At 40.7% G+C, this 16473-nt stretch overlaps 1 protein-coding gene across 1 annotated transcript in view; it reads right to left on the bottom strand.

Annotated features, from left to right (window-relative positions):
• Positions 1–16473, bottom strand: part of tbc1d1 (TBC1 (tre-2/USP6, BUB2, cdc16) domain family, member 1) — a 47741-nt gene that overhangs the window by 18361 nt on the left and 12907 nt on the right. The window contains 12 exon segments of the mRNA XM_070915423.1: positions 1823–1959; positions 2232–2345; positions 2611–2727; positions 4142–4396; positions 5395–5543; positions 5815–5940; positions 6100–6216; positions 7020–7111; positions 7774–7906; positions 8883–8987; positions 9085–9174; positions 10937–11524. Coding sequence (XP_070771524.1) covers positions 1823–1959; positions 2232–2345; positions 2611–2727; positions 4142–4396; positions 5395–5543; positions 5815–5940; positions 6100–6216; positions 7020–7111; positions 7774–7906; positions 8883–8987; positions 9085–9174; positions 10937–11524 — 2023 coding nt within the window.

Genomic DNA, 16473 nt, shown 5'->3' with positions numbered 1-16473 from the left:
AATGACAGAGCAATGTAAGCTCATGCAATAATGCAAAAGAAAAATCAAAGCTCCAAAACAAGCACAAGATGCCACAACCACTCATGTTCATGTCAATCAATCACAGTCTGATAACAGTGGAGATATATGAGCACCTGACTATTTTAGTCTTAAGTTTAAACACTATAAGAAGGTGACCAGCTCTGTTGAGAATGGCATTGGCCTTCCTGGCCAAAACTGGTGGTTTGGTTGGCACGATATGTGTATAAAACCCCACTGCACTCCAAAATCCAAACGAAAAATGCTTGAATGGACATGAATAGGACAGCAGACCAAGAAAAACTGCCAGGAGGGAGGTGATAAAAGCCATTTCATGTTTGCACAGGAGAGAAAGAGCTATGGTAAAGTCATCTATTCTCATTCCCTTCCTCTTTTCTAAACGCACAACATGAACCATCATGTTAAATGAAAGAGTGACACAGAGTGGAAAGGCTTTGTCACTGCACGTCATGACCTTGTATAGCTGTTTTTATTAATAGCACAGGTGACGAAGGACATGTAAGGTGTCTTGCTCATGCTTTCCTTTTGGTAGGATATTAAGCGTTCATCTACGCATGTGTGTTTACACAAGTGTCTTGACCTGGAACTGTCTTCCTCCTTAGAAGAAGAACATGTTGAACTTTACAAGTGGAGCATGCAAAGTAATCCTAGTGTTAAGATCTCACCTGCCAAAGCTCTTTCACACACACAGACACACGTACACTCCCCAAGTGCACAAAGCAGGTATTTCTGTTATTTTAATAATAATCTAAAAGAGACATGTGCTATATTCTGTGGTGATAGTAAGCAAAATATGTGCATAAATCAGGGAGATTAACTTTATCGTAGAACTACTCACTGTATCAAACCCTGTCAGATGCACATTCCTGTGCAGTGTCATGTCTAAGTCTAAAACATTATAACAGTGTGTTTTGTTTCAGCTTTGCAGGCAAGTGTGAGGGTTTATCTTCCTAATTAGTTGAAATAATGTTTGCTGTGCAGGCCTTTCATTCTCTTCATAATTGATTCATAACTGATTCTTTTTGGGCTGAAAAGTGCAGCAAATACAATATATGAGTATAAAGAAAATACTACTAATATACAGTATGTGGATTAAAAATATAACATTTGCAAAGGTATAGACCCAATTTGTATAATTTGACAATTATAACACTTGCTGAATACTAGTTCAGCAAGTTAAGTTAATACGTTAAAAGCACAGGTGAGGTCCTGTCCCAGGTTAATCTCATGCTTGGTTTTACTCTGTGAATTTGTGGTACATCTCCCTGTGCAAAGTAGCAACTGTGTCGGAATTACTCGCGTATTTCTGTCACATTGCTAAGTTCCTCAGTGTGACCCCTTTCTAAATATGGACAAATGCTCTCTTGACTCTTTATTTTCTAAAAAAGTGCGGCACCTCCTTAGTGAACCAATAACCAAGATCTCATCTACAGTGGGCTCTAGATTTTGTTCATTATACAAAGCATGATTGCCTTCATGGACAAATTGTAAAATGCTTTGTGGGGATTGAGTCAACAGTTTTAATCTTTAAATTTAAGGATTTATATGGATTAAACTTTTCTTCGTAACCTTGATCAACACTGAGTGGCCATCCATTTTGACTTTTCTCAAAAACAATGACAGAAAGGACTGTAAGCCAGTGGAACAGCAAATTGGTCAAGTAGGTGTCCACTTTCTTTAGGGCGGATGAAAAGCACAGACAATGTCGAAGTCAATGTCTTACTACAAGGGCCACCTAGCAATGTGTAATTTGTGTAAATAATATGAGTGTGGCCATTCTTACCGTTGGTATCTGTGTTCTTCTGAGGTGTAGCGACCCTTAGGAAGATCTGTTGCCTCCATGAGTGCCGGTGGCTGCGCAGAGGACTTTCCCCAACCCCACAACATCCTGCACTTGGTGTGGACAGAGCTGCTACATCACTGAAACACAAACAAGCACACACACACACACACACACACACACACACAGGAATGGTTACATAAACATTCAGTAGGTAGTAGTTTAAACTATATATTGTGTACATACACACTCTCATATATATACTACTGATTTTGTCTCTATTTATTTATATAAATTATATATATATATATAACAGAAATCAGTTAAAGTGATCTGTGAAACAAGGAGCACAGATTATAACTATGCTGGAAATGCTAACGCTAATGTGATTATCTGGTGTACGTGTGTGTACCTGCTCTTTGGCTCAGGACAATCATTCTCTTGGACAGGGGCCAGAAATTGAAATTTCAGAAAATTAGGGACAGAGGAGGAGGAGTGGAGACGAGCTCGCAGACCACCAAGAGGACTGAGATGGAGGTGAAAAAAGGAGGAAGAAAACTGATGAAAAGAGAAACTTAGGCCCCGTTAACACAGAGAGACACATGGCTTTTGAGACATGCTTCTGAACTCCATTGATTTCAATAGAAGGATGTGTCAACTTCTGAGGAGACAAACTGTCAACACATTCAGAGTTTCTCTGTCTGACCGGGGCCTTACATAATAACATGGGAAACAAGGTCAAAAGAGTTGAACTGCATGAGTTGAACAGAAAACCAATGCAGGATTCTCACCTTCTTTTATTGAGCCGGACTCCAGCAGAAGGTGAGGAAGGATGATGAGAGAGGAGAGGAGAAGGAGATGAAGGGCAGGGAGGAACAGGAGGAAGGGTGGAGTCGGTTGGGACATGTCTGAGAAACAGTGCAAATACAGAAAGAGAGAGCAAAGAAAGTCAAAGACACTGAAAAAAGTATGAAAACAGAAAAAAGGGTGAAGAGGAAGAGCAGGGCAAATGAAAGTTTTTTGACGGTAGAGCTGGGAGATACAGTTACTGTGAGAAGATAAAGAATTTTGGTTGGAAATCTGTAATTTCTGGTAATTATATAGTCTTTTTGGCTACAAAACAATTATAAATGAGGGAATATAATATTCTGTATTCATTTGACTCTTCTACCTGAGTGAAATGAAGGCTACTCCACTGATTTATCATTGCCACAAAATGCTTGATAACATTTTCTCCACATATGCAGTAGTACTCCCCAACACCTGTAAACAGACTTTGATGTGTAAAATCGATGGAGTTCCCCTTTAACTGTGAAGGCTACCACCTGCTTCACCATCCTATAATTAAATCTTTTGAAAAATAGTGTGTAGTAGTGTAGTGACATTTGATTTTGTCAGTTTCACCCAAGCTAAACTTTATGTCAAGAGGTTTATTGTGCAGACAAAGAAGAGTTTGGTTCAAGAACAGAGGAAAGTCGATACTCAAGATTTTAAGAGATGGAGCATCGCTTTTTTGACAGGAACTCAACTACTTCATGCATTAAGCTGGCTGTATACTCCAGTAACTAGTTCTTTATAGCTGATCTGCCCTGTCTCGTTTCCCTTTGAGTGATACCCCAGCCATCGTAGGAAACCAGTGTATGACACGCTCTACTGAACATGCGTTCAACCACCCATGAGACTGCTGTCACAGGCTTATTCCTGATCGTCACCATTTATAGACTTGAGTCTGCGAGTGTAGATCCACACTCAGCATGAAACCACATAACTACACAGAAACACATACAGTATAACTACAATACATGCCAAATAAGTTTCAGTTTCACTCTGTCTCTCACACTTTATTTCTCTTATTTACCTACTTTTGCTCTGTCTTTTATAACTCCAACAGAACCAAATCCAACCCTGAAACACATGTTCACCAAATCCAGGTTGTGTGTGTGTGTGTTAATCCGCAAGAGGTATATACAATGTGCTTCAGTTATTGATCCACAGAGAGAATACAAGTTGTTATACAGCAAGGCGGGAAAATACCATAAGGCCTGTGATGACACAGCTGGTTCATAGAAGAAATTATCAGGACGCAACTGATATTATTTAGCCCTGGACATACTAGCATTGTATACAGTATAGTGTTTTTATCTCTGTGTATGTGAACTGATAATATTGAATAACCTTATAGCCTTATTGTCACATTCTACTGAATAAAATCAAGCAATAACATTTCCTGGTTTGTGTTTTCACCAAAACTCACAATGAACACAAACGCACACTTACTTGTGAACCTGTACAAACAGAAACACACACACACTCTCTCCTTACTTGCTCTGGTGTGGAGTGTCGGTGCTGACGGAGTAGTGTCGTACAAGCTTGGGCTTGGTAGCTGCAGTAGGGTCCTGTGGTGTGTGAGTTAGTACGTGCACTGGTGAGTACTCTGCGGAGGAAGGGGTGGGAGGATGGCTGAAGGTGCTGGCCCGTCGGCGGAAGCCCTGTGGCTGAGCATCACCGGGGGAGGAGGAGGGAGACAGGGGGAGAGAGGAGTCAAGGCGCTTCAGGTCTCCTGTTGAGTTGTGGCACCTTAAGTATGAAGAGGAAAAGTATATGAGGAGAATCATCATGCCCACCTACACAGCTTTATGTAGTCAGAGGCAAAAAAGTATGAGGTGAAATGACGTTTATAATATGCACTACATCGCTTTTTAAGTCAGAGGAAGTCCAAGAAAGCATACTGTAACTGTAGATTATGTACAGTTCTACAGTTCTGGCCTTGCTGGTTTTGCAAGCAACACTTTGCTAGCTAAAAAGAAAATTCAAAACACATTTTAAAAGTACAAATATCAGTCATTATGCATGTCAGATGAGTTGTCAAGAGCAGTAAAATTGTCATATTGGATGTTCTGGTAAAAGAAAAACACCCTGACTGGATGTCAAGTGGAGTAGTTGATCTTTTAATCAAATGAAAAAAACAATTACAGGTATATAGACAGGACGTTCTGGCCACAACTTCCATGAGCAACCTCCATAATTAAGGCTTTGAACTAGCTCACCCTCCGGAGGTGGGACTTGAAGACCTTGATGCACATTTGGGTTCTAGGCCAGGCTAACCCCACAGCAAAGAGGTTATATATTCAAGTTTAAGATTTTTCAGCAGACCAAATACCACCTGCCACCCAAAGCTGAGACCCAACTGAGCACCATGGGTACTGATCCAGTCACCAGGCACTCCAAGCGCACCTTCCTAGGCCGTGGGAGAGGGCCCCACTAGAGTCCCTATTCTAGAGGCTGGTCTTTCCTAAAGACACCAACATAGGTCAATAAATCTCTATAGTGTTCCTCTCAAATGGGAGACCATACCAAGAGCTGTTGTCCTTGTCTGTGGAGGGCTGGTCTTGACTGCTTTTGTAAGTAAAGATAAAGGAGTAGCTGTCACCTCCTTCACTGTTGTCCCTTTGAACTCAGGGTCACGAACCCCTATTATGACAAAATCCAAGTAATTGCGCTGACCTTTAAAGCACTGACTGCTCTGCCCCAAGATATGAGTCAGTGTATGGGCATGTGTGTTTAGGTGTGTTTACCTGAGTGGGCTGGTGGGTCGCAGCTGGGAAGAGGCAGGCAAGGGGTCATCTACACAGGGCTGGTCCTGGCTGCTGTTGACCGTACAAACTGAAGAGCCACTGTCACTTCCTACACTGTTGTCCCTCTGAGCTCTGGCCTTGCTGCTCCCCTGCCGAAAACAGACACGCCAAGATTATATTCAGTACGTGGCTTTCACATGTAACCAAAGATCACAAACCAGGACACTACTTCAAGGACCCTTAACATGTAATTCACCATTTCTATGTTCAAAATGTAAGCATTTATAAAAACAAAAACAAAAACTACTACCTCTTCTAAAATGCTTGTTTTTCTATGTTAGATCATGACAACACAGCATATATATAAGTGCATACTTGAGCATTACTGAACACAAACCAAGAAAGTAAGCGCAGTGTTACCTTCCAGATTCCCTCCAGGGACTCAGTGAGAGAGCGCTTGGCTCGGCTCTTGAACTGCTCAAGTCGCTGTCGACTGCTGCTCTGCTGCTGCGCCTCCACTGGGGCTGGAGCTGCCTCATCACACACCTACACACACACGAAAGAAAGGGCGACAGAGACAGGAAGCAAGACAGTGAGCGAGAGAAAGACAGAGGGAGGTTCTCACAAGTATAGTATGACACTTACGTCTGTGTAAGTGAGGGAGCTGGTACAGTCGTGTGTACATATGAGATGTGCAAGAGTTACCTGTTTGCTGTCTCCAGGCAGTGTGTGCTGATGGCTCCTCTGTCTCTCCTCATACAGATTCCTCAAAGAGGCCATCACTAGCTCATTCTCTTCCTGGTCACTCTTAGGACGAGCCCTCTAAAACACACGGACACAAAATACATAAATAATAATTTTTTAAATTACATTTTTGGTTCAACCCTAGAAAATAAATAATATATAAGGAACAGTTTGCAAATGTGGACATAAAAATAGTGTCCAACTCTGAGGGTTTTTGACTGGAAAATAGCAAAATTACATTAAATGAGTGTACTGGATACATTGAGCTGTTCAGGCAAGCTAAATGAAGAGCCAATTTCCAAGGTTAGGAGCCTAAAACGAGTACATGTGTGATGAGTAAAACTTAACAACTGTTTGCACATTGTATTTGTACTACATGACTCTTTTTGGGAATAAAACAAACATTCCCAAAATAATGTTAGAAAAGCAGTGATCTCATGTATTGATAGAGACCCGTTCAGCACTGTTGTAGTGTTGCAGTTCAGCTACATCACCAGCAGATGTCAGCTGAGTCGTAGAGAAATATTTGAAGGCATTTGCCCATCAAGACTCAACTGTAGAAACAATGATGGACAAATAAACGTGCGTGATCCATTGCCAACAGTTAAATGGATGTGCTTCATCAAACAATCCACAAAACAACCCACTGTTTCTAGAAAAGGAGACTGAAGTGTTGAGAGAACTGAAGAGAGCGAAATAGATCACCAAGGAAACAGAGAGATGAGGTGGCAGAAATATTTAAGTCATGTGTAAAGACGAATCAGTGAGTCAGTGTAAATCCCACATGAAAAACCTGTGATTCTGCAGCGATTCAGTCATGATGAATCGATTAAAATCTGCATATTCCTCTGCGGGTGCTTTAGACAGAACAGACCACATACCATAGTGTTTTCAAAGACCGAAGCTTGTTCCTGGTTGTCCAGAGTGGCCAAGTGTCTCTGAAGCTCCAGCTTGGTTTTAGATGGGTGTAGGCCTGAAAAAGATATAAATACAGAACAGAAACTCATACACATGATGCCATAAGATTCATAGGCAAACATTATATACAGTTAAATCTCACATGTTTTCACACTGTGTAACTACTCAGGACATTCAGAGCACCAGCAGCAGGGTGTTGATGATTAACGCATCAAATTATTAGGTATTACTTTTCTAAATTCTCTGAGGGCACTGGACAGTTGTTTGGTATCTTGCATGCACACTTGAGTAGCCCAACACACAAGAAAAAGTGCCGGACCAACAGTCACCAAGATTATTTTCTGCCAACTGACTTGTGCAGATGGCTTTGTAACAGCTTTGTTATGCGGAAGTTTTGTTGGGTGTCCAGCTGATTCAAACTGTTCTTCACACAGAGGCTCTGACTATATCAGTCCTTCTCCTTCCTTTATCCATCCCATTCACATGAAGTGTGAATTTGCAGAACATATACATACGAATATCAAATATTTATGAAATCTAGTGCAAGATTTAGCCTTTTGCAAACATATTACAATATATTTAAAAAGGTAAATGTGATGTACTTTAGCTGAACATAATGGCTCTTTTATTCTCCTACAGGTGTATGTGGCTATATAAACTTGACCTATCAACATTACTCCAACCAATTATAATTTGAGAGCAGGGACAGTTTTCTACCTTCTATCCTCTCACACAGTCTGTGGAGCTGCTGCATGGGGCAGCTGTCACACTGCTGGCTCTGGGTCTTTGCGTTCTGCTGCAGGGCTGCCACTGAGAACGCCTGCTTCAAAGTCAGCATGATCTCGTCCACCTACAAGAGCAAAATACAGTCCTTATGCTTTTTGATTTTCATCCATCCTTCATGGTGTAGCCTTTCAATCATGTGTCAGTGCATTTATCAGTTTGCTTCTACCAGGGTTCATTCACATTAGCTTCTTTTCAAAACTGTATTTAGAGAACAATTATTAGGACAAATTCACCCTGTCCCCCATTCTTGACCAAAGGACTAATCATTTTTAAATGTTTCAAGGTAAGTGTCAATATAAATGGAAAATCTGGGTCTTTGCAGATATTATATCTTATGCAGTATAAAACTGGTAAAAAAGATGCACAGTTTTTCCCACCGGTTGTCCAGTTTACTTTGGCAGCAATGACTTGGAATCATGACGTTGATGTTTAGCGGGCCGGTGACTCATTATTTCAAGATTTACAGTATCTGTGTAGTTTAAGTTAATCACACTGTAACATTAGCTGACTAATATACAGTAGAGTACATCCATCTAATGATCAAGGCTTTTTATCAAACAGACAGTCCATCTGGTACCACCATGACTCAGTGGAGCACAGATGCGCTGAGTCATAGGTCTAAAGAATTAGAGCAGCATTTCTATCAATTGTATCTTGATTGATAGATTGGTTGTGGCTTCATGCACTGTGACGTTCAAATTTAAATCCAAAGCAAACTTGCGAGGTGTGAAACTGGGTGGGCTGATCAAATATGAACACTGAGTGGGAAGTGCTGACATGGAAAAATGGGAAAGGAATAGGATGGATGAAGTACACATAATGCTCAACTCTGCCTTGTATTCACATTAACAATGATACGAAAGACTTTTCCAGATGTGCATTATAAATTAGTGAATGAATGAAATGTACCTATTTGGATTTTTGCTGTTTAAAAGAAAAAACTCTGAATGGAGGCAGGAAATGTATTTTTATATGTTTTACACAACAACATGTCCCATCCTTTTCTCTACTATACTCTCCCTTCATTATCTGTCTCTCACCAGTGATTCATCGGTGCACTGGAAGACATAGCAAACAAAGTGGCAGCTCCCTCCTTCCACTGTCTCCCTGCAAATGAAGCCAAAGTGATCCACGTGACGAATGCCCTGGAAAGAAAAGATCAGGTGGTTTAAGGATTCAGGAAGGAAAAATCACACACAAGCCTGAACAGACAATTTTGTGTGGAAACGCAGTGCTTCATACCTGTGAGCAGAAGGAGATTTCTCTGAAACTCTTCTCTATGGCAACTTTCTTAGTGTCTGGACTAACCAAGAAGATCTGAGACCTGCCCACCTAAAACAAAGAAAAACACAAAGACAAAACAGTTAGACTCTTGTATGTGCGTGTGTTTCCACGGGGTTGCAGTCTGTAGTGTGTGCTTCTGTGTGCGTATGTGGTGAGGTTTGTGGTGAGGTTTCGACAGCCTCACAGATTAAACTAGTTATGGGCCAAGTCCCAATTTGTGACACTGAAATGTCTGCAATTTCTTTTTACATTTGTCTCCGATATAGATATGTTTAATGGCAAGAAAGCCTGTATCAGTGAATTTGTTCTTATGTGAACTGCAACTACAAGGCTTGATCAGTGATTATGTGATATAAAGGGGAGTCTAAAAGTAATTTTTTTTTAATAGTCAGATTTGTCAAATGAGGCAGTTTCATTTCCCCTCTTCTCAAAAAGTACAAATGGATTTTAGGACAGTTCCGCTTTCGGGGATATCCCCATTCATACCATCATTAGGACATGAATCATTATCACTCCTAAACCTCAAAAAGGGGCTCAGTGGTTCATAATAAGCGAGTGATCTCATGTCTGTTAAATCCCAAGTGTTCAAGCTCTGCGTGCACAGCTATTCTTTCTGTGAACAAGTTGCCTTTCATTGTACTATTGTGTCAAATATGAATCACAAAATCGGACTCTTTCTAGAGGAAAAGGATTTAGTCTGTGTCTTCAAAATTTAGGTGATGACGTCACCAGGATGAGGTCATTCTGTCTACTATCCATGGCAGCAGCAGGATGTATCATCAGTGTCAATAATATGTCTGTATTTGCTGACAGGGACAGCAGCAGACCCTGGTGGTTCCTGTGCCAGTGGTCACCATTTCCCGTCTGGAGGACAAACAGGAAAACTCCTGTTGGCAGGAGGTCACTGAGGTCAGATAAAGGTGAATTAGGGGAGTGACTGAGCTCATTTTGAGCAGCAGTCAGCATTTGCTCTTGCTGAGTCATTAGGGGATTTATATTTTTGTCTCTCTTTTGTTCTCTCCCTCTCTGTCCTTTGTGAGCGACTGTGTGTGAGGACTTGTTATTAAGGGAACCCAAAATGGGACTTTACTGCACGACAGAGTTCTCTTTTTATTCTCAGCAAAGACATCTGAGAAAACCAACCACCGTTTGAAGAACTCACGCTTAAAAGCGAAAGAGAGAAAAGCACTGTGCTTTATCATACTTTATCATACATCAGCTGTAGTAGTTTAATAATAGTTGCAGTTGAAAATGAACGTCCAATAATGCTGAACTCTTTGCCTCGGCTCAATCTGAAACAATCAACCACAAAAATAGTAATCTTTTTTATTTCTTTTTTTGATCATGATTATTTAATGCTTGCTGAGACGCCGGGAGACAACAAACAAATATGATGACGGGATTTCTTGATTTCTAATATTAAAATATTTTTAGTTTACATGAGTGCTTGTGTAGATGAAACACCAGATTATCAAGCATTTTTCAAGGATCATATTCGAATTCAAGCATATTCCTAACCTTGAAAACAAAATTGTTCAAAAATAAGCATTTTCCAAAGACTTTGTACAAACCCTGTTTGATGCATAAAGGACTCATGTTAATGCAGTAAATACAGTGTGTATTGTGCCAATGATTGGCACACGGACAATTGTTGAGGACAAATATAGTTATTGAGATTTTATTTTATTTCTTCAGAAGTAATTATTGTCATGGATTATAACCATCAAATAAAGAGTATAAAAAATTGAAGTAGAACAATTAGAGCATACTTGCTATTGTTTGTGTGTGAGTGCCCATTCAAGAAAATTACCGTAAACAGCATGGTCCTGTTCTCCTGAAGGCTGGTGGGCTGTACTCCAGCGGAGTGGGTGTGTGCGTCAGTAGTGTTGGTGTGAGAGATCTCTGGTGAGAGTCCATTCTCATCCAGGGCCTGCAGACAGGGAAAACTGGGGTCTCTTTTAAACAGGACAGGACGCTTTCCAGTGGTTGGGCTCCCTGCAGCACCATTACCAACGTCACCACTCCCGAGTCCATTGGATGGCGAGGTTAATGCCCTCCTCAGCCCACCCACCAATCCCCCACTATTTCCTCCTCTATCGCTCGTCCCTGAGCCATGCAACTGGCCAAACTTCTCGATGCATTCATCAATCAGGGCAGGAGGGGCTTTCTTGTGAGCGACACTCACGCGGCCGCAAAACAGAACCTCGAACTTCTTGGCGAAGGCTGTCGGAGACACAGCAGCAGAGGGTGCCGCGGAGGTTGTCGTTGTGAGAGAAGACAAACATTTTTCAGAGGGATCACTGCCTCCAGAGGAAGTTTTGTTGGAAATGGTGGTGATATCATTGTTGCGTGCCGAGCTCTTGCCAGCCTGCCTCAACGTACTGATGATCTCAGGAACCTGAAGGGATAGCAAGCAAGGGATAAGAACTTCCTTAATAAAATATTTTGTAATTGGATGACAATTAACTTCAAGTGGCTAAAGTACAGTTATATTCATTAATATTTTCACATCCATTTGATCATAAGAAAAGACAAACAACCTTGAAAACACTGGAGGTAATTTAAAAATACATTTGTAGAAAATGGGCTGTAACATTGTGGTCAGCGGTGTGGTCCTTTAAGGATGTCCTCTGGCTGTGCTTTAAAGTATTATCTGCGACTTACTTTAATTAACATTAACTGGCCTCTTCATTTCTAAAGGTGGTATTTGACTGGGTGCTCATACTGCCTCAGCACTGATGGCACATATCCAGAAGCAGGTGGCCGCTGGTGGTGTAGCAATAGTAGGTAAACAATGAAATAAACACTAAATCCATACTGCATGAACCATGCAAATGCCTCACCTCACTAGTCAAGTCTAGTCATTTTTTTTATAGCCCAATATCACAAACTTGCCTCAGGGGGCTTTGCAATCTGAACAGCATACGACGACCTTAGATCTTTGATTTGGAAAAATATAAATTTCCCCTAAAAACTTTTAACAAGGAAAAAATGGAAGAAACCTCAGGAAGAGCAACAGAGGAGGGATCCATGTCCTATGACACTATGAGCTAACCTGCCATATGGTGTAATGTGTGTTATGGTTCCCTGGAATAAAGCAGCTCTTGTGATATCTTCCTGTGTTGAAATGAAGCCGAATGGGGACCTTTACGTCTCAAAGCAGGCTTTGTACTCACTTTCCCTTTATTTGATTCCCTGCTTTCCTCTCCTCCTGACCCCTCCTTTCCCTTTTTCCTCTTCACTCCCTATAAACTTTGGTTACCCATTTTTTCTCTGTTATGTCTACTTTTATTTCTTATAAAACTATTTAAAGGTGACTGTGTACCAGTATCCCCATCTTGTATTGTGTGTATTTTGGCTTTTTGCATGCAAGCTAAATGCTCTCAGCACGCCATGGTTTGTGTTTGTGTGTGAGTTAAAGAGAGAGACAGAGATCTATCTATGCAGGGTCTTCTCTGAAGACCCATGAACCTTGACCATTTCCATCCTCCCCCCCTACTTATCATTTTGGCATTAAAACAAAAATACTTGTACACACAAACAGGAGTACACACTTGCACACACCCACATACACACTATAACAGAGACACAAAATGCAGCTGACAAAGAAAAGGAAAGCAGAGATATGATTAACTCTAAAACACACATTATTCACTAACCAGCTGACCTGTCAAGTGCTCTCACGGAGCCATCATAAACATAATGAATGAAACTGACAATATTACATTCAGTTAAAATTTAAATTAAAACTTAAAAGGTTCAAAATTGCTGCTGACATGTTCACCAAAGAGAGGCCAGAGTTTGCTGCAGCTGTTAACTGCAGAGACAGTCTGCCCCTGCTAAAATGGCAACGTCCTTTATTTCATAAAGCAGCATGGTCACTAAGCTATAAACACAACACTGACATAGTATCGCCTTATTAAACAGTTGCATATTTATATATCTAGCAGACATGGAGCTATATTAGCATTCATTTGAGTCATGTTTTTGGCAACCTGGCAAATATAAGTCCAATATTCACTCTCCTTCTATCTTTGTTTGGTCTACATCATCTCTCGAGGGGAATATTTGGCTCTTTAGCAGCTAAATACTTCCCCATGTTCACCAGCTAGTCGCTAACTTTGTCTGTCTGCCGTACGGTACTGGGAAGGTACGGTACAGTCCGGGCTGCTTGCTGCGGCCATAAACAACGCTGTGAGTGGTGAGAGTGAACTAAAACAGTATGAGGCAAGTTGTGGCTCATAAAGCCAAAACAATGAGCTGAAAGACGCTAAAACAGTGCTGAGGGGAACTGCAGAGTCACTTAATAATTCACATCAGAGCAGCTTTCAGAAATGTTGGGGAAAATCAAATAATAAAGGCTCAGTTAGTCTCTTTCATCTTGGGATACATGTAAGGAATAAGCACTGTTGCTTTTAATATCAACTTTCCATTGATGTCAACAATTGTAGCAGTATAACAGAAGAGAGGACCACAGGGCCACAGCTCTGTCTCTCTGTCCCTCCAAACACGGCATCTCTGGCTGCAATCCCAAATGGATCCAGCAGTCAGACTGTAGCAGCTCGTTATAAAAAATGAAACACGGTGCGTTGGAAACGTTCACTTGAGCAATTATACACACTCACTACCATTCATAAACTTTATTCAGGAAACTGCAATAAATAAAGAGATTCTGTTATACAGATTTTGTATTACTTGGCTGTGAATGTAGTTCACATAATCTATGTAAACACTAATTTCAAGACGCAAGTCTGTCAGGTAAAAAAAAAAAAAGAGCAGCGTCGGAAAGAGAGCCGAACAGCAGAAAATGCTTTGTTGCTCTTGTGTGGCTTCCTGGATATTTATATTTATATTGGGCAGTTGTTCCCACACCACTCGCACAAGATTGCTCTGTAAAATAAAGAACATTCCCTGGCTACTACATATATTCTGTTAATTTGTAGACGATCAAGCAAAATCAAATGCATAAGTACTTTCTGTTCATCCAAGTGTTTTGCAAGAAGTTTATTTCTTCGGTGATGCACACGTATGTTGCTATTCTTTTCAACCTGAGCTGGGCTGCAGATGTGTGGACATTGAGGGTTGAGTGAGGACAGCCAAAAACAAATGAACCGTAACTCAGGGCTCTCACTCACACAAAAATCCCTTTCTGTAACCGCTCTTTCCATGACTAACACAGAGGATTTCCATGACCTTTAAACAGTCCGGCACATTGCTCGTGCCAGTTTTAAAGACAGAAAAGCGATGTACAGACAGAAGTAAAAACATGTTTAAAAAAATGGTTATGGTCATACATAACATACTCAAAATACATTTCAAAAGCAAAAAAAATATCAAAACCTGCATATAAACTTCTCAATTCACTCGTGAAGCATATACACGTTCTCTGTTCTACAGCCATATGCAATGTATTTTTCCGGCAGCTCACAAAAATAAGGCTAAATACACAGTTTGTATTTGTCATTTACTCACAAGCTTGTGGTAAGGGCACTTGTAAGTCATCCAAAGCAGTTATCAAACTTGGTTCAGATGGACCGCAATCGTGGTTTAATATATATCTGAGTTGGTCTGAAAGGAATATGATAACAAGCACAAAACATGGCTCACTCCCAGCTCAATACGGCAAAGGTTGTGTGTGTGGTAAAACATAAATAGTAATACTGTGAAAGGCAAGGGTAGCTGAAAAAATGTATTGCATCTATCATAGTAATTCAAAATAAAAGCATCAGCATCACAGGAAAAAAAACTACAATTGTGGCTTCTCATTGCACCACCAGTTCCTTTTTGGTGTGTAAATAGTAAATTACACATATCAATCTGGTCTGTCGGCACACTGATGACCTGTACTGTATTTCGCTGGGTGATCTGTCTTCCCTACAGCAGGGACACTCTGTGCTGTTGATTTGTAGCCTTTGCTGATACACTGCAACTAAAGACCAACATACAAAGATAAAACTCCCCTTATCTTCTTAGTCTAAGTATTAAGCTCCTCTAGCTCAGTGTCCCTGCGTGAGTGACCACTGGTTATTCCTGCAAAAGGGACAGAAACAAGCCACATTTTATCACAGCCAACGTGTATTTATTTTTCTTGTTTAGTGTAGTTTCTACTTTGACAAACATGACCAATGCCTTCACAAATTCATCAACATTTCCTAGGCTACTACCTACGACAACTTCCTCTATGTAAATATACACAACAGTAACACACACTAAAAACAAAAGAAGCCAGGCTAAGCAGGAAGTTTGCATTCTTGTTGTCCTGTGATTCTAACACTGACATATTGAGCTAATTATGCTAAATAACGTAATATTTTGTTAAACCTTGTCTTGTAAGCCAGTCTTGCTTATGCAGGAAGATCAGAGCCCTGGGTCATCTGGGGTTTGTTAGGATTTTGAGCCTTACTTCCTTGCTTTTATGTATCAAAAAAAAAAAACACTGGACAAAAGATGTTATTCCACAAAAACATACAAGTCAGACTATAACCTCTGGCAGCCAACATACACATGCTTATCCTATTGTGGGCCCAGTATGCCACACCACACTGGCAGTGCACCAGACCAAGGAACAAAAAGGAGGAAGTAGACGAGCAAAGCAGAAGCAGTGGTTGAGTCACGTCAATGATGTCATTAATGTGAGATGCCTGAGCAGCAACTAAATATGCAGTCTCTCTCTCTCTCACACACACACACACACACACACACACACACACACACACACACACACACACACACACACACACACACACACTTTCAGTCAGGTCCTGCTGTGTCTTGCCTCAGCATGAGGTGTGCTCACTCCTGTTCTTTTATCAAAACACTTGGTGCTCTGTTCCACCTTAACTGTAAGCTGCTCTGGATAAGTGCGTCAGCTAAATGCTCAGAATGTAATGAATGGAGTTTGACCCTTTTCAATCAAAACAAAAGTACAGTGGTTGCATAGTGACAAACTACATTTACAAGTAGTGAGTTTAAGTACCGTTTTGAGATACTTGTGCTTCACCACAATTCAGAGGGCTGCTATATTTGCTGACTGATTAAGATTTCACATCAAAACATATGATCATCTTATACAATATGATGCATTCCTAAAGATTAAACTACGCAACAGTATATTAAGTAGTTAAAATTATCTCCACCTCAGCCAAAGCTACAACATTAAAATGCTGCTTACATGTTAATGAACTGGTAATAATAATCTGCACACCCACACAGGTGTTTTCAGTTAAACCTGACCGATTGGAGCTCAGGTCAAAGTTGGGCATATCAAACAACCTTTTTCACAGCAGACATTTTGTCTTAACTGCTGTGAAAAAGGTCTATAAAATGGACTAATATGTAAGTCGTCCT

Source organism: Enoplosus armatus, chromosome 2 (assembly GCF_043641665.1).
Source record: "Enoplosus armatus isolate fEnoArm2 chromosome 2, fEnoArm2.hap1, whole genome shotgun sequence".
Taxonomy (NCBI): Eukaryota; Metazoa; Chordata; class Actinopteri; order Centrarchiformes; family Enoplosidae; genus Enoplosus; species Enoplosus armatus.
The sequence above is the reverse complement of the archived record's forward strand: the minus strand, read 5'-3'. Positions and strand labels throughout refer to the sequence as shown.